The sequence below is a fragment of the Oryx dammah genome, unplaced genomic scaffold, assembly GCF_014754425.2.
Source record: "Oryx dammah isolate SB20612 unplaced genomic scaffold, SCBI_Odam_1.1 HiC_scaffold_7, whole genome shotgun sequence".
Taxonomy (NCBI): domain Eukaryota; kingdom Metazoa; phylum Chordata; class Mammalia; order Artiodactyla; family Bovidae; genus Oryx; species Oryx dammah.
In genome coordinates, this window is record NW_024070191.1 from 21,775,076 (window position 1) to 21,799,648 (window position 24,573).

Consider the following 24,573-nt stretch of genomic DNA (forward strand, 5'->3'; position numbering starts at 1 on the left):
AGTTATTAATGTTAATTAATACATATTTGTTTTTATCAGGCAGAAGTCTTGAGTAGTGGGCAAAAATGATATCCAAGAAAATTATTATGCATTTTTTATAGGTTAGGTGATATAGGTGGTATTTTATGCAGTTAGTTGGAAGTAGGAATAACATTTAGACTCTTAAAGTAACCCAAGTAAGAGACATAGTGTATGTTAAAATGAGTTGACATTTCTCTTTTTAAAGGGTAATGATGCTTTCAGAATTCCAAGAAACTCATTTTAATGGAGTAAAAGAAATGGTAGTTAATAATTTACTTTTGCCAGTATGATTACTCTGCCCCTTCCCCCAGATAATTTTTCTGTCAATGTGTAGGGGTAAATTTATTTCCACTTGTATTAAGGAGAAATGAGAAGAGGTATAGTGTACAGGTTTCAACATGTCTGAGAAAAAATTATGTAACTGTGACAGTTAAAAATTGAAGGTACCCGAGGATCGTTTTATTTGGAGCTTCATTTTACAAATAGCAACTGAGGAGGAAGCAGGGTTTAAATACTTGTCAGAAATCAAAGAATGACTTAGGAGCTGATTTGGGAATAAAATGAAACTGTTCCCTATCCAGTCTTTTACTTTACCAATTTAGATCTGAGGTGGGCAAGGAGGGGTGGTAAGAGATGTAAATAAAGGAAAAAGAAACCAAGGTGTGAAGACTGCCAAAGAATTCGAAATATTCGGTATGTGTGTGTGTTAGTCACTCAGTCATGTCTGACTCTTTGTGATGCGAAGGACTGTAGCCTGCCCAGGCTCCTCTGTCCATGGAATTCTTCAGGCAGGAATACTGGAGTGGATTGCCATTCCCTTCTTCAGGGGATCTTCCCAACCCAGGGATCAAACCCCGGTCCCGTGCGTTGCAGGTGAGTTCTTTATTATTTGAGCAATCAGGGAAGCCCAGTAAGCATAGGTTTACATTTGAAGATAATGAATAAGGGGAATCCTCCTGGCCCTTGAGATCTATATAAACTTGCCCTGAACCTCACCCCCGTTCTACTGCAGGAATTTAAAATGCTAACTAAGTTCCCATTAATTGTCATGGGAAGGAGGTAGGGGGACAGATACTCCGTTCTCTTAAACTTTTTCACCTCATCTATTATCTCTTCTGTCCCATATTGATCTGGTAGTGACATTCATACTCTTCTTTGTCCCTTTCAAATGTATATATATATATATATAATGATCATGGTAGATTTTATTGAAAAACTGAAGGCAGTAAGAGAGCTCGTTGGCAACTGTCTAGACAAATAATAGAATTTATACGTTTCTACTCCTGAGTTTGAGTGAACTCCGGGAGTTGGTGATGGACAGGGAGGCCTGGCGTGCTGCAATTCATGGGGTCGCGAAGAGTCAGACATGACTGAGCAACTGAACTGAACTGAACTGAACTCCTTCTTAGCTTCCTTTCACAGAGTGCTCCAGTCTTTCTTGGTTCCTTTGTGATCCACCTGGGTTTTCTCTTTTCTCTTCTTTCTGGTTCTCCAGAACAGCAAGCACTCTGTGCCAGACCCTAGCCCCCTCCTTTGAAGCCTTTCTGGCAGCATATATAGACCCTCGTGAACAGCTCTCTTACTAGGCAGCTTTCTGCTGCTGTGGTCTTCATCTGGCTTCCAAACCAAAGAAAACATTTTTTTATTCTACAACTTCAGATAGACATACCAATGAATGTCTGTATTATACAGATAAAGTGTTAGGAAAAGGAACCACAGAACTGAAAAAGGCGCCTGATCTCAAATCAAATAATAATACTAATAAAGATTTAGAAAGTCTCTTTCAATTTGATTAACAAAAAATGTATATGCATTTAATAGCACACAGGACCAAACTTGAAGATAATGAATAAATAGGAATATTTTTGGCCCTGAAATCTAAATGAACTTGCCCTGAACTTCAGCCCTATTTCGGAATAGCAATTTAAAATGCTGCCTAATGTTAATGAATATTTTGATTATTTAAGTCTCCTAATAATCCCATGGATTAGACATAAGAGGTGGTTGATATTAACTCAGACTCATTCACCTTAAGATTTTAGGTTAGAATTCTTACTAATACAAGACTAAGGTTTCACTTTGAGAAGAGAAATATTCTAAGGAACGATGCCTTGTACTACTCTTTTTTTAACTTTTCCTTTGATTTTTAAATGGAATCTAAAATCCTGATAGAGTTAATGACTGTTTTACCTATTCCAGTTATTCAAATGATGTATTTCTATTATATCCTGCACAAAGAACTAATAAGTATAAAATACACAAAAAGATCATAGCAATCCATCCACTTTAGTTACTAAAGAGTCTACTATGCATTTTTGTTTTATTTCCAGTAATTTTAACATTATGATGAAGTCCAATTAAAAGTAAGATCATGCTGGACATTTTTTAAGAAGAAACTTCTTTCTCAAAGCTTATTTAACCATCGATTGATCTTAACTGGTACAAGCAGCTGCATTAAGGAATTCCTTGACTTAGTGAGAGTTTTGATTAATAAAATGCACCTACTAATTAAATTCAAGAATATCTTTTCAGTGTCTAAATTTCCGATTTTAAAATTCAACATGAGACTATGTTACTTGAAACTCTGACATTTGGGAATAGAGACTTCACATAATAATGAGTGGACTTATGTTGGGACATTAACTCTGTAGACACAACGGGTATGCCTTCTGTGTTTGACTTTCATAAAGGAAATTGATAGAGGGAATTAAGGAATATTGAATTCTTACATAAAAACAGGTACATTTTATCCTATTTAAAACTTAACCTGACCTGTAAGGTTGGCATTGCCATATATGTATTTGTATCTATGGCAATTGGAGTTTGGAGAGATTAAATAGCTTGCTCGAGGTCATTTAGATGGAATAAAGGAGCTGGGATTGCTTCCCAAATTGACTAATTTCAAAGTATATAGTGTATCCATAAGAAAACCTGAACTCCAAGATTCTAACCTTATCATAAGGTATTTAAAATTTAGAGCTTTTCATTTTTCAGATGTATATAATCTATTATCAAGTGTCAGTGAGAAAAATTAAATAAATAAAACTAAAGTTTCAAGGCATAGAGGTATCTTTGCCTTGTATGTGTGTGTGTGTGTGTGTGTGTGTGTGTGTGTGTGTGTGTGTATAAAACTGAGCACAGATTCTTCTACACAAAGCCAAAACCCTCAGTAAAATATTATCTGAAATTAACCACAATAGAATTCATGAAGCTGGTCAGTGGCTGGAGAGTCACTACATCACACAGAATTGTTTTTCACTTACTATCAAATTGAGGAGCTGGGAGTGCCAAGTGTTTTGGGTTTCCTTTCCTTGTCCTGAGTTGGCCTTCCCAAAGGGCAGGGAGGCCAGTAGTTGATAATGAATAGATTATTAGAGTATTGCATTTATGGACAGCCATATTTGGAAGGCTATATAAATTTATTTTTGTTGATTTTTTTAATGGTGGGGGGCAGTTATTTTATGTTAGGCATTTGTAAAGAATAGCATCCTATCCTAGTAGCTTATATCTAAAACTGTTTTTTTTTTACCAAAAAATATGCCATTGTTATTATTTTGTTTTGAGGCTGGAAATTATCATATGAATGAGAGCCAGTATTTTTTGACCATGAGGTTTGCCTGCCTCATTTTTCCTGTCCATTACAAAAATTAAGTCTTTATTTTCTCTACATCTTACAATATTCACAGTAAATTATCTGAAATATCCTTTAGCACCTATATAGTGAGGCAAACCTGACACTCTGCTCTTTTGGACAATCCTTCCCAAAAGCAATAAACAAAAAATATTTATTTAGTCACTAAGTTTAAATGTACATATTAATAAATGTCTAAGTTATGTTCCTTTTTTTCTGTTATTTTGTCTCTCTTCCTTTTTGGTTTCCATGGTTTCTATAACTTAAGATGTGAGAATTCATCACACATTTTTGTTTTCCCAAAGTGAGGGTAAAGCAGATCTGTACTTTTTGTCCCAAATAAATGTTGACTAATGGTTATATTACTGGTGGCTCAGACGGTAAAGAGTCTGCTTGCAATGCAGGAGATGCAGGTTCGATCCCTGTGTTGGGAAAATCCCCTAGTGAAGAGAATGGCAACCCACTCCACTATTCTTGCTGAGTAATCCATGGACAGAAGAGCCTGGGGGGCTATAGTTCATGGGATCAGAGTCAGACATGCCTGAGCCTCTAACACACATGCACAATGGTTAGATTTACCAGGGAAAATATATGGTGCGAAGTAAATTTTGAATTTCAAACAAACAACAAGTGATTTTTAGAATAACTATGTCCCCTGCAAGTTTGCATACTTATACTAAAATATGATTTTATGTTTAACCAAGCTTCAAAATTAATTGTGTCCAGTATTTTAAATTGCTAAGTCTGGCAACCCCACCAATAATCTGGTATTTGTAGAACTTTCCTGTTCATAGGAAATCTATATTTATACATTTTTAAATTATTTATACTGTGAGAGTTTGTTTCTGGCTCAGATGGTTTTTATTCTTCCTCACTGATTTCCTTTTAAGATCATCCTTGTTGCTTATTTACTGATGCCCTTTTGACTCATTTTGGGACAAAAAATGAGAGGATGAGATTAATTTTCTCATTATCTGGAAGTCTGAAGCTAGTTAATTATTTATGTTATGCAGTTTTCAACTTAGCCCCTTAGATGGTATGATTATACATTTATTTCTTCAAGAATATTTTCTTAACAAAATCACCAATATTTTTCTGTTGATACTTAGAACTGAGACCTTTATCAGGTTTTCATCCTCACCGTAAAATTAAACATTTGATAACATTCTACTTTCACTAATATATTCTGTACTAAGTTACTATATGTGGCATTCTGTTTCAGAATAAATTTTGCTACTATTCATTAGTTATGTTTGTGGCATCTTATCTTGGAAGTTTTCAAAATTATAAAATAATAGAAATTAATTTTTGAACCCTGCACATGGATATCTATCCCATCTGTAAATTACATATTATGTTAAAATGCCAAAGGAGTCTCTCCTTGAGAAATGGGACTATGTACTCTAAAATATTTATTCAAATGCCACCCTCCACAATCACAAAATCAGAGTTTTATCTAAAACTGTTATCTTACTTCCAAAGACTTATTTCTGAGAATTGTTCACTAATGGAAATAAAATGTTTCACAAAATATCAAAAGAGAAAATTCCTTAAAGAAATACTTGCTCTAACTGTGTGAAAACAGTTAAATAAATAAACAGTATGCCCTACATAGCCTCTCTAAGAAAAAACAGAACAAAACAAAAAACCCAACCACAACTACTAAAATCCAGTAAGAAGTTAACAATGGTGGATAGCTTTTAGTTTACAAACTAAAATCTGTAATCTTAGGAATTTATAGGAGCAGAACTGTATACATTTATACTTCGAACCATAATATAGATGGAACCATGTAACATATTTTGAAAACAATTTCTTCCTCCTTGATTCAAGGTGGAAGATCTGCGTTACTGTTTTATGTAGAGTCTTCTGGTGATTCTAGTGTATCTGCCCATATATACACTTACTTTTAAGGAATTTAAATGCTTTCTGTCTTCATTGCTTATGGAATCAATTTACTTTACACTGTTCTTCATGATAAGTAGAAGCAGCTTCACGTTGAAGGTATAAAATCTGTATTTGTATTTGCACTGTATTATCGAGCTGCTGTTGGAGCCACTGATGGAGAAGTTATGGTATTCTTACACCAAGATGTTTGAATAAGATTAAACCCAAAGATAATAGAGTTTATTTCCAAGGGAATGATTTCATTTATGTAAAATTACAAAAGAAAAAAAGGAGGCTGTGTGTTTTCATCATCTTTAACAAATGTCTTTGCATTTGATTTTTGGAAAAGAAAATCATTTTATTTTTCTCAGTTAAATTAGAACTCTTGTCATCCTGGAAAATCAAATGGCAATAATAAACAAAAGTTTAGATAGAATATCATTCAACTGCCTGAGCATATGACCTCTTGAGACAACTGTGATCCCATATAAAGTCTACTCTAATGAGTTCTAGCCATTTATGGTTTTAGATTGAGCCTTAATTTTACAAAAGTCAAAGTAAGGCGCCCTGTTTTCTGCAGTTTGATCACTCTAACTAAAGATGGGAGCTGCTTGTGGGTGAATTGCTAAATACCCTATGAAACCCATGCCTTTAAACAGTTAATACTATACTACGTCAGAGCTCACTGTCCACATTTTCATTTCAACTTTGCTGCTTGTAGAAAGAACTGAATATTGTAACATATCCCTCTTTCAGATTCACTTACCTGAGGATAAAGGAACAGGAAAGAGATAGATATTTGTTCTGTGATCAGAGGGTTACAATTTTCATTCAGTCTGAACTTTTATAAATGAGATCATCTTAAAAGGGGTCAACATGGTGGGACTGCAAAGAGTTAGACACGACTTAGCAACTGAACAGCAACTAATGGTGGGACTTAGATTTACCCTTTTTGGTCCTTCACAACCTTGAACTCTTTTTCCAGGTTTTCTCTTTTTATTTGTTGTAGTCCTATTTTAAGTTTTCCCATTCTTAGAAGAATGTTTAATGCATACAAATAGAAATGAAAACTACTGTGTCTGTCCATTTGCTTATACTGACTCTTGCATTCATGTTGCCCTCAGGCACTGAAGGAGCAGTGTTTGGGCACTCTGTTGAGACACCACACATCAGAGCAGAACCTTCCCAAGACCTCAGGTAAGTCCTGGCCTCTACACCTGTGTCATAGTTTCCATCACTGAGGATGGCCCTTGATATATAAAGAACCAAAACCGTATAAGGAATTGACACTCCCTGTCTACATGGTAAATAGATAATTAGCTATCTAATAGAGGGCAAGAACATGTGAGTTACCATTCTATCTTTCTGTATATTTTTCCTCTACAAATGTACAATGGATATAAAATAAATATATCAGACAGGAGAAGTGTGGGAAAAGAAAAGAAAAGGCAGTTATGCAGGATATTGACAGGAGGACTAATACAAACAGGGATTTCAGAAAATCTGGTGTAGATAATGAAATATATGGCACGCACAGGCATAAAAAGGGGGAGGCAGACAATGAGAGAAAGCTATAAACAGTCAGAGAAGGTTAAGTAGAGGGAAATACAGAAACCAAAGGAAACAGTCAACAGTAAAAGGCAGAACTTAACTGCCCTATGATGGACTCCTTAATCTTATATATTTGGTGAAATAAGCTCTGTCTGTCAGTTTGAGAGGACAATTTTATAGAGTATTCTCCCCAGAATAATCATGGCAATCACTGATAAAAGTTAAAATACTAAAATCTAGTCTATTGTTTAGATAAGATAACAATTTATCTATTGTTCTTAATTCAAGAAATAAGTTATATTCAATATATATTATATAAATTGTACATAAAGTTATATATAACTTGCAGTGGTATGTATTGTATATTATATACATTTGCTATATATACATATATTAAAATTATCATACCTTAAACCAATACATTATATTCCATCATTAATTTCAAATAGGTAAATAGCATACTGGATTTCCCTATAGCCCAGATGGTAAAGAATCTGCCTGTGATGCAGGAGACCTAGGTTCGATCCCTGGGTCAGGAAGATCCCCTGGAGAAGGAAATGGCAACCCACTCCAGTATTCTTGCCTGGAGAATCACATGGACAGAGGGGCCTGATGGGCTACAGTCCATGGGGTCACAAAGAGTCAGACACGACTAAGTGACTAACACACACAGATAGCATAGATAGCATACTAAAATGCACTTCCTATGATATGAAAAAAAAAACAACCTTACCAATATTAAAAACTAAATTACATATTTAAAATCATTTTTAAACTAAATTAAAATATTAACCTGAGAGAGAGTATTTTCTTGAAAACACAATAAAATATTGAGCAAAATACTCATTTTATTTCATGAAGAGCAGGCTCAGTGCTTCGTATGTGGATGAGTGGAAAAGATACTCAAATAAAATTAGAAAAATCAAGTTGAAAAATGTTAACGAAGAAAGTCACACTTTTACAACAGTAAATTTTGCAGCCCTTATATTTCTGTGATAAAAGTCTTTAAAAATGCGGCTTCCAGAAAGAAAAACACCAATACAGTATAGTAACACATATATATGGAATTTAGAAAGATGGTAATGATGACCCTGTATGCAAGACAGCAAAAGAGACACAGATGTGTAGAGCGGACTTTTGGACTCTGAGGGAGAGAGAGAGGGTGGGATGATTTGGGAGAATGGCATTGAAACATGTATACTATCATGTAAGAAAAGAATTGCCAGTCTATGTTCGATGCAGGATGCAGGATGCTTGGGGCTGGTGCACGGGGATGATCCGGAGGGATGATATGGGGTGGGAGGTGGGAGGGGGGTTCATGTTTGGGAGCTCATGTACACCCATGGCGGATACATGTCAATGTATGCCAAAACCAATACAGTATTGTAAAGTAAAATGAAGTAAAAATAAAAATTTAAAAATAAATAAATAAATAAATAATAAATAAAATAAAATAAAAATGCAGCTTCTCACTAGGTGAGTAGTGCAGATTTAAACAGCTAGTTAATAACAGAGAAAGTGGCCCTCTTCATGTGATCAAAGCATTTTTAATAAGACAAATATGAAAATTATTTACTTTATACTGAACCCCAAGGATTTAGGAGTTTGAAGAATATGTGAAAACAGTGTCTCATAGTGTGTTATAGTCTTGATATATGATTCTATTCTCAGTTGGCAACTCAACATTTTTGTATAAATTATTTTTTCCTTTTCTACTTACAAGGTTGTGTTCCCACTAGAACAGGAACTACATCTTCCTTATTTATCTTTAATTCAGTAACAGCCAGGCACTCTATCTCACACATAGCAGTGTGGTTATAATTTGTTAATTATTAAAACTGAATAATGAGGATACTAAATGTCTACATATAAGGAATGTAGTATCATTTGTTATTGTATTGCTAAGATACATGTGAATAACATTCAGTTCAGTTGCTCAATTGTGTCCAACTCTGTGACCCCATGGACTGCAGCACTCCAGGCCTCCCTGTCCATCACCAACTCCCTGAGCTTGCTCAAACTTATCCATCAAGTCAGTGATGCCATCCAACCATTTCATCCTCAGTCGTCCCCTTCTCCTCCTGCCTTCAATCTTTCCCAGCATCAGGGTCTTTTCCAATGAGTCAGTTCTTCTCATCAAGTGGCCAAAATATTGGCGTTTCAGCTTCAGCATCAGTCCTTCCAATGAATATTCAGGACTGATTTCCTTTAGGATTGACTGGATGGATCTCCTTGCAGTCCAGGGACTCTCAAGAGTCTTCTCCAATACCACAGTTCAAAAGCATCAATTCTTTTGCATCAACAGCTTTCTTTAACTCTCACATCCATACATGACTACTTGAAATTCCTACTTTTTTGAGCTGTGTTTTACCACAGATACCAGAGTTTCATTCAATAAAAATTTTAATTACTAAGTTCTAAAATAAATGTTTCTTTTTTGCCTCTAACATTTTAGTAATTATGTACTCATTTCGCAAATTTCATTATGAAAAGCCTATTGCCAAAAAAGGAGTAAGAACCAATTGCTATTTTAATTACCTTGCTGACATGTCTCAACTTTCATAAGTATGGATGTGAATTAAATTATAATTGGTACATCATGTTTCTGGCTTTTTTTTCTAAATTATTCGTAAATTATTTAAACACTGAGCTAAGCTAGACTTATCTGCTAGTGCTAAAAGCAGATTGGCAGCCCTCAAGATGAGTGGTACTGATCTAAATTCCAAAACTGAAACAGAAGCAAAGCACAGTAATAATGGCAGTATTCAATTATTCAGTTGTATACTGAAGATTAAAAGCAGTGTCTGAGAAGATCCTTACAAGCCCTGCTGACAATTTTCAATTCAAGGCAATAAGAAATACCCTTAGTTGACACCTGAGTCTAATCAACCTGGTGACATTGGTTGACCAAGTAAATGTGTAATTTAGGGAGTAAGAAGTTATGCTGTCCTTGATTATGTTTTTGTCAAGAATAAAAGACTTTAGAAAGAAACATTTCAAAAAGTTTATTATAGAGTTTAGGTAATATTTTGGTGTGGATATGTAGTTCAGTTCAGTTCACTGGCTCAGTCATGTCCAACTCTTTGTGACCCCATGAATTAATTGCAGCACGCCAGGCCTCCCTGTCCATCACCAACTCCTGGAGTTCACCCAAACTCATGTCCATCGAGTCAGTGATGCCATCCAGCCATCTCATCCTCTGTCATCCCCTTCTCCTCCTGCCCCCAATCCCTCCCAGCATTAGAGTATTTTCCAATGAGTCAACTCTTCGCATGAGGTGGCCAAAGTACTGGAGTTTCAGCTTTAGCATCATTCCTTCCAAAGAACACCCAGGGCTGATCTCCTTTAGAATGGACTAATTGGATCTCCTTGCAGACCAAGGGACTCTCAAGAGTCTTCTCCAACACCATAGTTCAAAAGCATCAATTCTTCAGAGTTCAGCTTTCTCCACAATCCAACTTTCACATCCATCCATACATGACCACTGGAAAAACCATAGCCTTGACTAGATGGACCTTTGTTGACAAAGTAATGTCTCTGCTTTTGAATATACTATCTAGGTTGGTCATAACGTTCCTTCCAAGGAGTAAGCATCTTTTAATTTCATGGCTGCAGTCACCATCAGCAGTGATTTTGGAGCCCCCCAAAATAAAGTCTGACACTGTATCCACTGTTCCCCCACCTATTTCCCATGAAGTGATGGGACCAGATACCATGATCTTTGTTTTCTGAATATTGAGCTTTAAGCCAACTTTTTCACTCTCCTCTTTCACTTTCATCAAGAGGCTCTTTAGTTCTTCTTCACTTTCTGCCATAAGGGTGGTGTCATCTGCATATCTGAGGTTATGGCTATTTCTCCTGGCAATCTTGATCCCAGCTTGTGCTTCTTCCAGCCCAGCGTTTCTCATGATGTACTCTGCATAGAACTTAAGTAAGCAGGGTGACAATATACAGTCTTGACATACTCCTTTTCTATTTGAAACCTGTCTGTTGTTCCATGTCCAGTTCTAACTGTTGCCTCCTGACCTGCATACAGGCTTCTCAAGAGGCAGGTCAGGTGGTCTGGGTATTCCCATCTCTTTCAGAATTTTCTAGTTTATTGCGATCCACACAATCAGAGGGTTTGGCATAGTCAATAAAGCAGAAATAGATGTTTTTCTGGAACTCGCTTCCTTTTTTGGTTGCTATAATTTATTTACTCAACAGCTGTTTGATGAATGCTTAATATGTGCCAAGGTCTGCACTAGTCTTTCTGTGACTTTTAAACTTACATACGTAGAGTTTCTTTATTTTTTTTATATCAAATCATACTGGATTTTGTCAGGGACATACTTGTTAACTAAACAACAAATAGTCATTAAGGACATCATAGCCTATTTGCCTGAAATCGTCCAAGTATAAATGTTCTCTTTTTTTCTTTAATTAATATGTAGCTAAATCATTGCAGTTCAATAGAATTTCTGCAGTCTTTGGTGAGAAGTGATAAAATGTATAATGTAATGCCCATTGTCCAAGGATTGTTTGGATCTGCATTCTATTAACTTATCACTGTTACTGTTTTACCACTTTAGGCTACCCTGAGCTTTCTCTAGCTGCAAAGCACATGGTTTCCGTTTTCACATTTGTATTATTTCCTGCCCATTTGCACACCCTTTATGGTCTCTTCCTGCAAATTAGATCAAACAAATCCCTCGGTCATCAGTTCTCCCAGTTCAAGAATAAGGCAAGAATCTAGACTTTGAATCAGTAAAGTGAGTTAATATTTAATGATAGAATTGGGATCTTTTCATCATTTCCATTCTCATAGGTATATAATTTAAAACAAAAATGTGAGGTTGACAGGCTCCTAATTAATCTCTGGAAACATGGAGCTTTAATTTGCATCATTCTTGTGTTCAAGGAAACACCGCCAGTTATTAAATGGTATAGGTTTTTGCCCTGCGAGAATTTGTCAGTAAAGAGGTAAAATTCTTTGCTGGTGTTTTTCTATCTATGAGAAAAAAAAAAAGTGATGGTGAAGTAGTGTTTTTCTCCTCTCCCCTTCCCTTCCCCATACCTCTCCTCTCTTCCCTTTTCTCTTCTTCCCTCCCTCTCTCTCCTCCTTCCTTCCTTTTGTTCTTCCATTCTCTGTATGTATTTATATATTTGTTTAGAGTTACTAGCAAATGTGCATGAGATGCTTCCCTTCACTTGAGAATTGGGAGTAATGATTGACAGAGGGATTTGTTTGATCTAATTTTCAGGAAGAGACTATGAAGGGTGTGCAAATGGACAGGCAATAATACAAATGTGATTTGCAGCTAATGAAAGCTTGGGGTAGCCTAAAGTGATAAGACAGTAACAGTGATGAGATAGTATCAGAACATATGTTCAGGTCACAGTTTGCATTGTATTATTTCTTAAAACACTTTTCTGCTCAATTCTCCATTTGTTTCATCCTTCAAATGGCAAATGAGTGCCAACTCTATCTCTGGTACTGTGTTAAATATTTAGCAAGAACAAGATACATTATACTCAAGTTCTGCTTAAGTTTGCATTTAATAATTACATCTTTACAACTTAGAGTAAGAGAAGTCTGAATCATTTTCTCAGAATGTTGAGAATTCTAGAGACCTTGACCACTCATTTTCAAATTTGAGAATTGCAGAACACCTTAAAAACAAAATCTTGTCACATTTTTGGTATCTAAACACCAAAACTGAATTGCTTGGAAAACACAGGCAGACGAATGACTTCAGTTCAACATTAATCCTTCTCTCTGCTGTAATCCCTGAGTACCCATTATGAAAACTCCTCTGCAATCCATTACTGTGATTACTATAATGTTATAAAAATGAACACAATTGTTCTTCACTAATTCCAGAGACTAATGACATAGAAATCCACAAGTTCTTCTAATACACATGGGCTTCATTTTTCAACAGGCCTTTTAGAAAGTATTTTGTAGTAAAATGAGTAAGTGTATGTTGTAAACTTTCCTCAGTGAAAGCTTGAAAATTTTCAATAGAGAAGCAACTCAGGGCATCATTTAACTGTTGATATTCTGTTGCCAAAAGTCTACTTAAATTCAGGTTTAGTCTACTTTGAGTCTCCTAATCCGAGCCCAGGGCATTCTAAAGGGATTCTAGGATAGTTTGAGAACTAGAGGGCAACTGGAGAAAATCAGTCCAACCAAAGACTGAAATTGTAAATGATCTAATTTCTTGTTCCTTATGATTTCTGGACTTTAGTTTCGTTTCAATGGTTTCCCTTTTCTAGATTTGGATTTCCTCTAATTTTATTGTTTATTTTGTACACTAGTTTATTTCTTAGTTTTATATTTTGAGTAAATAAAATGGGAAATTATGTTCTAAATTTTCTTTCAATTTTCTATTGGAAAAAAGCCTCTAATTTATTCATATTTATATTTTTAATAGACAAATCCAGAAATTATTCTTACAGAATTTGTTAAGTATCTAATGTTATTTCTTCTGTATGGAAAGTCAATTTATTAAGCATCATTTATTAAATAACCTCATATTTTCCACCTCAAAATGATAGCTACAGCTTGTCAAATATTAACTTCTCATGTATACTTGCCATTTGTTTTAGATTGTATTGTGTTTCATTGACCAAATTTTCTATTTATAATTTTGATATCATTTTAATTAAAATACCTTTATATTAAGTTCTAATTTTAAAAGGCGAATCTCCTACTTTACCTTCATTTAACAAATCTGATACTGTCATACATATTTTTCCTCTAAAAATATTTTGACATAAAGTTTTAAGTTTCAAGAGACTCTACTGAGATTCTTGTTGGAATTTTATTACATATGTTTATTATTTTGACATATTCAAATTTTTATAATATGGTAGTACATATGAGTTTAATTTTATCCAGAAATACCTAAAACTCTTTAATTTCCAGGTAAACTATTAATATCAGATGTATTTTCTAGATACTCCTTTCCTGGAAATATTATAAAACACAGACTTTGAATAATATAACATTTATATTAATATTGTGATTTATCAGCAGGAATTACATATTTTTTCAGTATTCCTCTATATCATTAATATCTGTATTATAGTCAATAATCATCAAACATAAGCATCAATTAACATTTTTTTATTTAGATTTTCATAGCACACAGTTTGAGAAACTTTACCCCCCAAAACTGGATAATCCTATGAGATCTGTGACCACACCTTCTTTCCCCACAGCTTATTACAGACATTCTCAAGCATTCTGCTTGTTGGGCTTAGTCACTCAGTCGTGTCAGATTCTTTGCAACCCCACGGACTGTAGCCCGCCAGGCTCCTCTGTCCATGGGGATTTTTCTGGGTAAGAATATTGGAAGGGGTTGCCATGCCCTTCTCCAGGAGATCTTCCCAACCCAGGGAATTGAATCCAGGTCTCCTGCATTGCAGGTGGATTCTTTACCACTGAGCCACCAGGGAAGCCCATACTACATGTTAAGAGCATTTTACAGAAAGCACCTATACCCCCAGCTAGATTCTTCTCATATCATTTTTCTCTATGTCTTTAATTATGTATACATTTCAACTATCCATCCACCAATATATCTTATTTTTATTCATTCGAGCATAAGTTGTATAAATCTGTACACTTTTCCTTATCACTTCAGCATGTACGTCATTAGCATTCAAGATCACTTACAGTTTCTTTCCTTTCATTGTAAAATAATTATGCAATGATATTCACAAAGCCTAAATGCATATTTGCTGGGTTTTTTAAAATGCATACACTTGTGTTACCCAAAATTTTGTCAAATAAAAACATCATAACTAAAGAAAGTTCCCTTATTTCTTTCCTGGTAAATCCCTACCATGACCCAAGAAGCAAACTCTACTCTCCTTTTATTTTTAACCCTGTATTAGGTTTGGAGAAGGAAATGGCAATCCACTCCAGCACTCTTGCCTGGAAAATCCCATGGACGGAGGAGCCTAATAGGCTGCAGTCCATGGGGTCCTAAAGAGTCAGAGACGACTGAGCGACTTTACTTCTTTTAGTACTAACATAAATTGATCATAGAAGATGCACTATTCTTTGTAAGATTTATTTCATTCCACACAGTGTTTTTGAGATCTATCCATGATGTTGTCTGTATCCCTTCTGCCTGATTACTGATTGGCTGTATGAACATACAATATTTTATTTATGCATTTTCCTAATTGAAAGATGCATGGGCTATATCTAGCCATGTTCAGTTTTATATAAAAATGCCAGAACTTTCCAAAGTGGTTGTATCATTTAACCCTTTATCAATGAAATTTCAGTTAACAGTCAAGCTAAGAAGAATTAATGAAAGGAAATCTTATTCAAGCCACACTAAAGATTATAATCCAGGAGACAAACTCTCAGAAGCCCTGAGAGCTGTTCTGTCTGTCAGAATGGGATGGCACACTCATGTACATTTTCAAGACACAGGATATACTGATATTTTACATAAAGTTCACCAAAGACTAATAGTCTAAGTAAGTATAGTACAAGGGCCTTCCTTGGTGGCTCAAATGGTAAAGAACCTGTCTGCAGTGCAGGAGACCCAGGTTCAATCCTTGTATTGGGAAGATCCCTTGGAGAAGGGAATGGCAACCCACTCCTGGTATCTCAGTTGGTAAAGAATCTGCCCACAATGCAGGAGACCCCGGTTCGATTTCCTGGGTTGGGAAGTTCCACTGGAGAAGGGATAGGCTACTCACTCCAGTACTCTTGGGCCTCCCTTGTGGCTAAGCTAGTAAAGAATGCACCTGCAATGTGGGAGACCTGGGTTCAATCCCTGGGTTGGGAAGATCCACTGGAAAAGGGAAAGGCTACCCAATCCAGTATTCTGGTCTGGAGAATTCCATGGGCTATGTAGCCTATGGGGTCGCAAAGAGTCAGACACGACTGAGTGACTTTCACTCAATCACTGACTCACCAGTATCTCTTGTCTGGAGAATTCCATAGACATAGAAGACTAGCTAGCTATAGTCCATGGGGTTGCAAAGAGTTGGAAACAACTTTCACTTTTCACAAGCATAGTACATGGGGAGCAGCAAGTCATTATGACCCCCTACAGATATGGGAAAAAATGTTATTCTTTTAAGAGGTTACATAGCTAGCATCAGAAGAAGGAAAAACAAAGATCTTCCTATGGAGGAGGCATTCCCACCTTTGAGGTGCTCTGGTTAACATGAGGCACAGATGTACAGTGCACTTTAGGAACAGAGGGAGGAGGCCCAAGCTAAGAGAGAGAATTTTGCTTTTAAATTTTATTGTCCTTCTTTAAAATAAAATTTTATTTCATCATCTTCCATCAAATATGAAAGAGAATTTCATGTTTCACATGTTCACTAATATTTAGTATTAGCAATTTTATTAATTCAAGCCATTCTGGTGGCTGTTCTGTGGAATTTCACATTATTAATTTGCTATTACTTGATAATTAACATTAATATTAATCACTTTTTCATATACATATGGAACAACCATGTATATCCTTTAATGAAGCATTTATGCAAATTTTTCTCCATATTTTAATTTTGTTTTTGTATTTTTATCTCTGAGCTGGATGATTATTTATATATCTAAGAACTAGTCCTCTGATGTTACCCCTCAATATGGGGATCATATATGCATTTATTGATGGTAATTTTGAAAGGCAGATTTTCATCTTGAAGATATCTAATGTATAATTTTAAATATTTCCTAGTTACTGCTTTTTGTGGCCTAAAAATGTTTTGGCTACTCCCAAGTCACAAAGATGCTTTTCTTTAAAAGCCTTCTTTTTTAGCTTTTGATAACTGTGTGGCATAAATTAAAGTTTATTTTGTCCATATAGAGATCAATTATGCCAGCACCATTTGTTGAAAAGACTTTGCTTTTTCTCATTGAATCACTTTACTGACTGTCAAAACTCAGACGCTCATACATGTAACTATTTCTGGGTCTCTATTTGATTCTGATTTTCTATTTGTTATCCTTAGGTCAGGTCAGCCCTGTCTTGTTTACTGTAGTTTTGCAATAGTTTTTAAGTTCTCCAACATCGTTGTTCTTTTTTAAAGATTGCTATGCAAAGAGTCGGACACGACTGAGCAACTGAACTGAACTGAACTGATGAATATTCTAAAGTAACTGCAGTAGCTAAATAATCCTGATAAAATGACTCAATCACACTAAAATTCAATGACTTTCTAGGTAAAATATAGATTATTAGAGTGCTGATATAGAGTGCAATGGAGACCAAACATGTAAATTAAAGTTTTTCAGAAATATTTCCATTTCTTATTAGAGTACATTTCACAGTGCTCGTGGGATGATTAAAAGATAATCCATGTAAAGTTTTAAGTATAGAATAAGTTCCCAGTACTAGCTTTTAGTATATTACTATAAATAGATGGCTAACAAACAAATAACAGATTTAATGATGTTTTGCAATGAATAAAATCTTTTATATTTCAGGTGCTCTGTAATTTTATTTATTAGGTAACTGAGCCTCAGTGAGGTTAACTGGATTTAAAATTTCTAATACAATCTGTGAGACTTTTATTCAAAATCCTATGTTTAATTTTTTCTTTAGATTGATGCAACTCTTGTATGTAATAATTGTGTCAGTGAGTTTATACCTGAATTTCCTATACTGCTTCTTGGAAATAACTTATATTACTTTTAAATAACTTATATTATTTAAATAACTTATAATACTGCATCCTTTAAATAACTTATATTACTGCATACTATCATATGTAGCCACACTTTCAATAAAAGAAATTCTTTTCTATATCCTGCACTTTATAATACAGCTTCTAGAAGTACCCAACTTTCTAGTAAAGACCTGTGAAAATATTATTTATAAAATAGTCAATGAAATATGTTGTTACACAATCATTAAATCCTTTTCATAAGGTGGGATAACTGGTAATATGATAACTACATTTTATTTTATTTTAAATTTTGTATCTATATCTACTTGTTCTATAATGTTATTTGAATAGTTAATATAATGATCATATGCTTGCTTGAATTCAGAACGTTTTAAAAATGCCTCATGCTTAAATGCAAAGATTGTTTTCTTGTTGTTTGAATTCATGACATTTAACACTTGCATTCTAGATGGAAGTATGGAGCAAATTTATACACCGCTTGTCAAAAATGTGTTTTTTCCCTATTCACCAAGTGAAAGACCTAGAGATGATATACAGGTTTAGTTAGGTAATGTGGCTAAATGTAAATGTAAGTAGACATGTAATTATTAACACTGGATGATTCAGATTAATACATACATCTGTAAATGCTCACAGTGAATCTCTGCTACTCACAATGGTGTTAATTTGAAATTTTTAGCTCTCTATATACATTGTGGCTGGAGAAGGAAATGGCAACCCACTCCAGTATTCTTGCCTGCAAAATCCCATGGACAGAGGAGCCTGACCGGCTATAGTCCTTGGGGTCACAAAGTGTCAGACAAAACTGAGAGACTAACACTACCTATATACATTGTGGTTGCACTATGAAATTTTTGCTGCCCCAAATTTAACTTATTTGCTTATACTCAACAGTCAGGCAAGCTCATAAAAAATAGTTTGCAGCTTACTTTTATTTTCATGTTCATAAGAAATATTTGACTACCACAATGTGTTCCTTTGAAAGCAGAATTATGAAATCCTCCAAATAGTCTAATAAAAATTTAATATATACTCTACCTACATATTCTCCATAATTAAAGTTCCTAATGTATATTACTCATCTGAATGATGGATACTATATAAAACAGTGCTTTTTCAATAAAAATTTATATCATTTCTTAGTGATCACTACTTTTAATTTTATCAAGCTTATCAAAGCATACAGTGGAAATCTATTTAATTCAAAATCTTAATCACTTTCAGAACCTGATTTATCCATACTGTAAAATTGTCAATTTTTTTTATGTTTTATGAACCACTTGGTAAGTTATTGGAGAAGGAAATGGCAATCCAATATAGTATGACATATATCATATAGCAGGTATACTGGCTTCCCTGCCGGCTCAGCCAGTAAAGAGTCTGCCTGCAATGCAGGAGACCTGGGTTTGAGCAGGTATATATGTAGTCCTTGGTAAGTTTTTTTTATGCACTTTATATTATATATATATATATATATATATATATATCTCATATAGCATGTTTTCTGTATCACTTGACCCCTTGATAAGTTTTTAATACATATGGCGGGTCAACCTACTCCAGTATTCTTGCCTGGAAAATTCCACGGAAGAAGAACCTGGTGGGCTATAGTCCATGAGTCACAAAGTGTTGGACGTGACTGAGCACATGTACACACATATTGTCTTAAGGTACAAAATTAGCTTCGTAAGAAATGAAAATATTCCCCCAAAACTTTAATTTACATGTTTGGTCTCCATTGCACTCAATATCAGACACTAAGTCCCAGTCTATTCAGCTCTGTGGGGGTTGCATCATTGCACCAAGACACCTGTACTGCTAAAGCATCTGGGCTGACATTTGGTCCTTGGTAGTCTCATGATCCAACTGGCAGGTCCCAAGATGTTCTCCTTAGCATCACCAAGTCCTCAGTCACTGCAGGTCACTAGTCTTTTCTCCTTTGAGGATCTCTTCTCAGTTATCCCGAAATATCCCTCTCTCCTGAGATCTCTAACAACTAAAGAAGGTCCCACAACCTAGAAAATGACCTCAGGTAGCAGAATACAGAGAGCCATTCAAGACCAATTCTGTTCATTTCTCTTCAAATCTTCTCTAGCCTGTGAAACAAGAAAACACTTCTCCAACTAGTGAAATAAATAACAAGGTCTCATGGATATTGGTTTTCTCCTCTGTTTTTATTTATGTGCTGAATCATTTTCAACACAATAAATAGCTGGGTTTTTTTTTTTTTCAACTCAAAATGTTTATAACATTAGGAAATGCAAGATTTTTAACAGTTTATCTGCTCTGTTACCCACAATGTATTGCAAACGATGATATTTAATGAATGGGGGGATGGTTTAGGGTGCAAGGAAATGGGACAAGGGAGGAAATCACATTATATTTCAGAATACTATCCCACTACATTCTTATTTCCCTGAGTCAATTTAAGAAATTTCTTACAATCCTATAAGGAAGCAGGCATATTTAGAGAAGATAAAACTGAAGTTTATTGATGCTGGCTCACTTTCCTGAACCCAGGTCTGGCCAGCTCTCCATCTTTACTGCTTCTTTGAATTGTTGTTGCTGCTGAATCACTAAGTCCTCTCTGAGTCTTTGCTTCTTTGAATAGGGTTCCCCTAAGTCAGGGCTAGCAAAATGCTCTAAGGCAACACTGTAAGTGAGTTCCTAAGGTCTAAAATGAAGATGAAGACAATAAACATTTTTTAAATTAAATAATTTGAAATTCTAATTAATTAAAAATTAGAAATTCTAATTAAATAATTAGACAGTAAAGAAAACTGAGCACTGAAGAATTGATGCTTTTGAACTGCGGTGATGGAGAAGACTCTTGAGAGTCCCTTGGACTGCAAGGAGATCTGGTCAGTCCATCCTAAAGGAAATCAATCCTGAATATTCACTGGAAGGACTGATGCTGAAGCTGAAACTCCAATACTTTGGCCACCTGACATGAAGAACTGACTCATTGGAAAAGACCCTGATGCTGAGAAAGATTGATGGCAGGAGGAGAAGGGGATGACAGAGGATGAGATGGTTGAATGGCATCACCGACTCAATGGACATGAGACTGAGCAAGCTCCAGAAGTTGGTGATGGACAGGGAAGCCTGGTGTGCTGCAGTCCATGGCGTGACAAAGAGTCCGGCACAACTGAGCGACTGAACTGAACTGAATTTGTAAGGATGAGAATGGAAAAACTCAAAAGCCCAGAAGGACTTAATATATTTTAATATGCTAAAAGAAATATGGTACAAAAAACGTTCACACTTAATAGAGATATTTTACTGTCACATATAAGTATCCCACTCCCTTATCCTTGTAAACTAAACCTTATCAATTATTTGATAAAATAACCCCGAGTTCATTGAGTTGTATTTCCTTAGTTGTCAGATTTACAATCTGTTTCAGAACATTAATCCATGTTAGTTAAATTCTTAACTGACTTCTGTTTGAGTGGTTTAGTCATGTCTAAACATATGTAATTACACTTAATGTTATAGGTAATTACCAAATAGAAATAGTAATGGTCTCAGATGCACCATTTAAGATGGAGTATATTTGAGGGTGTATCATAGGACATCACATAAGTATACATTTAAATATTCAGAGTTTGAAATTTAGATGCTATGTACAAAGTATAAGGATTATGAATCAAAAAACTTAGGAGTAATTCTTTTTGAAGTTAGCAAATATTCTATGAAAATGTGTGACTTGTGTTTAAAGAAAAACCAAACAGACATTTCTTTTATATATATATAATCAAGGGCTTTCCTGGTGGCTCAGACGGTAAAGAATCTGCCTTCAGTCTAGGAGACCCGGGTTTGATCTGGGGTCAGGAAGATCCCCTGGAGAAGGAAATGGCAACCCACTCCAGTGTCCTTGCCTGGGAAATCCCATGGATAGTGGAGCCTGGTGGGCTATAGTCCATGGGGTTGCCAAGGGTCAGACATGACTGAGTGACTAATACTTTCATATAATCAAAATCTGCCCCCTCCAGGGATTTTGTGAAGATATCCCAAAGACCCAGAAATCAAAGTTTCAAAGTTTCTCTCGTGAGTGAAAAAATGTTTAAAGCATCAAAATCACTTCTAAATGCTGGCTCTAGTCCTTTTCAATATCACTTTCAAGTCTTTAAGTTCAGCTTTACTACTGAGAGAGAGCGAGCTGATCTTCAGTGCTCAAACTATTCCATGAGGTTCTCTCTGCAAATCTGTTCTCAGTCTGTAGCCTCCAAGGAGACCAGTTATTCTGGATGATGGTGAAGGTAAACCTGAAGGAACTTTTGTTCTGAAGTCCCGTGGTCAACAGAATGCAGGCAATCGCAGCCTCAAAGCAGAGCTATTATCCAAACTGACCCACTCCAGGATAAGATCTCTTATCACACCAAGTGCTTTTTATGACTGTTTTCTTGCTTCTGTATTTTACCTCAATTTGCTCTTTTTCTATTTTTATATTTGAAGATAATTTTGAAATGCCTTCCAACAATCCTTTTTGCAGCCTATCTAAAACACTTGTGTCTCACCCCTCATTTAATTTTTCTTTCTCAGACTAATGTCTTTCATTCTGAGGACATTTTCTTGGGCTAACAGAGGTCAGTTGATGTAGGAAATATCTTATCTTCATTTTAATTAATTTCTAGAACTGTAAAGAACCCTTTGAGAATTGTTTAGTTTACAGAATTTTGACTGGGCACACTTGAAAGTTCGCAATAGTAAAGATTTTTGTTAAAACTCATCTTAGCAAGGCAATTGGGGGATACTTACATGCTAACTTGCTACAGAGTTACTTCTTAAAACTCCATCATTAATATCGAAAATGTATAAAAGATTTAAACTGATAAACTTATCAGGATCTACTTTTCATGGGCATTGTGAAGGGAAACAACACAGGAAACTGTTACTAAATCGTTATGCAAATGAGACTAAAGAACTCATGCTAACAATTGAAGAAGTTCATAAAGAGCCAAAAAATAAAGAATACATGTTTGGGAATGCATGTACAACCGTGGTGGATTCATGTCAACGTATGGCAAAACCAATACAGTATTGCAAAGTAAAATAAAGTAAAAATAAAAATTAAAAAAATATACAATAAAAAAATCTTTGTAAAACCCATTTTAGATTTTTTTTTTTTTAATGGCAAGCATTGGTATTTATGCCTGCCTGTTTGTTTTAGTTGACTAGCATTATCTTTTCAATATTAAGGTTTTTGGGATTTTGTTTTTGTTAATTTTTTTTAGGCTCGAATCACCAACCAGGTCCTTGATAATGGAAGCTCCTCGGGGGGTCCAGGTGAGTGCTGCAGCTGGAGACTTCAAGGCCACCTGCAGAAAGGAGCTGCATTTGCAGTCCACAGAGGGGGAGGTAAGTTCTGAGGAGCAGACACTGGCCTTTTAATCCAGGGGCGGGGGTAGTGGGGTGCATTTGCTTCTTATCATATTACAAGCTTATGGTTCCCGGGGAAGCATACGGAACTACTTCATAAGATCATCAGTTCAGTTCAGTGGCTCAGTTGTGTCCGACTCTTCGCAACCCCATGAATTGCAGCACGCCAGGCCTCCCTGTCCATCACCAACTCCTGGAGTTCACTCAGACTCACGTCCATCAAGTCAGTGATGCCATCCAACCATCTCATCCTCTGTCGTCCCCTTCTCCTCCTGCCCCCAAGCTCTCCCAGCATCAAAGTCCTTTCCAATGAGTCAACTCTTCACACGAGGTTGCATAAGAGGGCTCAAATTATGAAAATATGAATACTTCTTGAATATGAGACTGGGTAAACCAAATATTATTTTCATAAGTCAAAGTTTTTGTTTTTTTTTGTTTCTACTGAAAAAATACTCATTCATAATTTGATTGTAAGTTGGGCACTAAGTTCCTGCAATTTCAAAATCAACAGATGAACAGAATGATACCCAGAATGAAGGCGATCTTTGCTGTCTTTGTTCTGTGTTGGTCCTCAAAAAGTTTTTCCACATAGTGCTTTGAAAGTTCATGTGTGTGTTCTGGTAGAAAGAGGACCTATATTTTTCTAAAAGAAAAACAAAAGTCACAAGTTTATTTTGCTATTTCGCACAGTTATTTCCCAGATAAAGAGGTACATGATGGTTTTCTTCCGTGTCACTTTATTTCACCCAAGCATCTGTTTAAAGTTGGTTGTCCTCATTCCTTTAAAGAACCTTGCTTTCTCTCACTGCCTGAATTTACCCCTTTGTCTTCGGCTTTCCACTCTTTTTATTGGACTGTGATAGGCACGTATTTATTTTGTCTACTTTCTGTGTACATTGTGACTATCATGTCTGCAGAATCACATTTTTGTCCATTTTGGAAATTCCTCAGCATTATGTCTTCAGATATTCCCTCTCCCCTTTTTCTCTAGCTCTCTAGGCCTTTTTCAGAAGCTCTGAAGATGTGTCTTTTCATTTCTTAACCTTCCACATCCCTTAGCCTCACCTTCTTCATTCCTGTTTCTTTATTACCCTGTGCCTCACTCTGTGTGTTTATTCATATCTACATGCCCCAGTTCCTACTCAGTGTCTAATCTCTCTTTCAATCCCTCCATCAAGCTTTTAATTTTAGTAATTTTGTCATTCATTTCTAAGATTCTCATCTCTTGTTTTTGCTGTTGTTCTTCAAATCTGCCTGGACATCTTGGTAGTTACTCTCATTTGCTTTTAATTCTACCTTAACTATTTCAAAACCTGATATATAATGCATATCGATTCTGTATATTTTTGTCATAATTCCCAAAGTCCTTGAAGGCCTAAATCTGTCGTGATGCTATTTCTACCAGTTACTTCCCTTAATAGTTTATTTCTTCATATGCTTTTTTTTTTTAA

At 35.5% G+C, this 24,573-nt stretch overlaps 1 protein-coding gene across 1 annotated transcript in view; it reads left to right on the forward strand.

The window, feature by feature from the left end:
- The window catches only part of SGCZ (sarcoglycan zeta), a 1,114,082-nt gene that overhangs the window by 1,078,238 nt on the left and 11,271 nt on the right, over positions 1–24,573 (forward strand). Inside the window, exons 5-6 of the mRNA XM_040243171.1 lie at positions 6,664–6,736; positions 22,978–23,101. Of these exons, the coding sequence (XP_040099105.1) occupies positions 6,664–6,736; positions 22,978–23,101 (197 nt within the window). The remainder of the gene's footprint in view (positions 1–6,663; positions 6,737–22,977; positions 23,102–24,573) is intronic.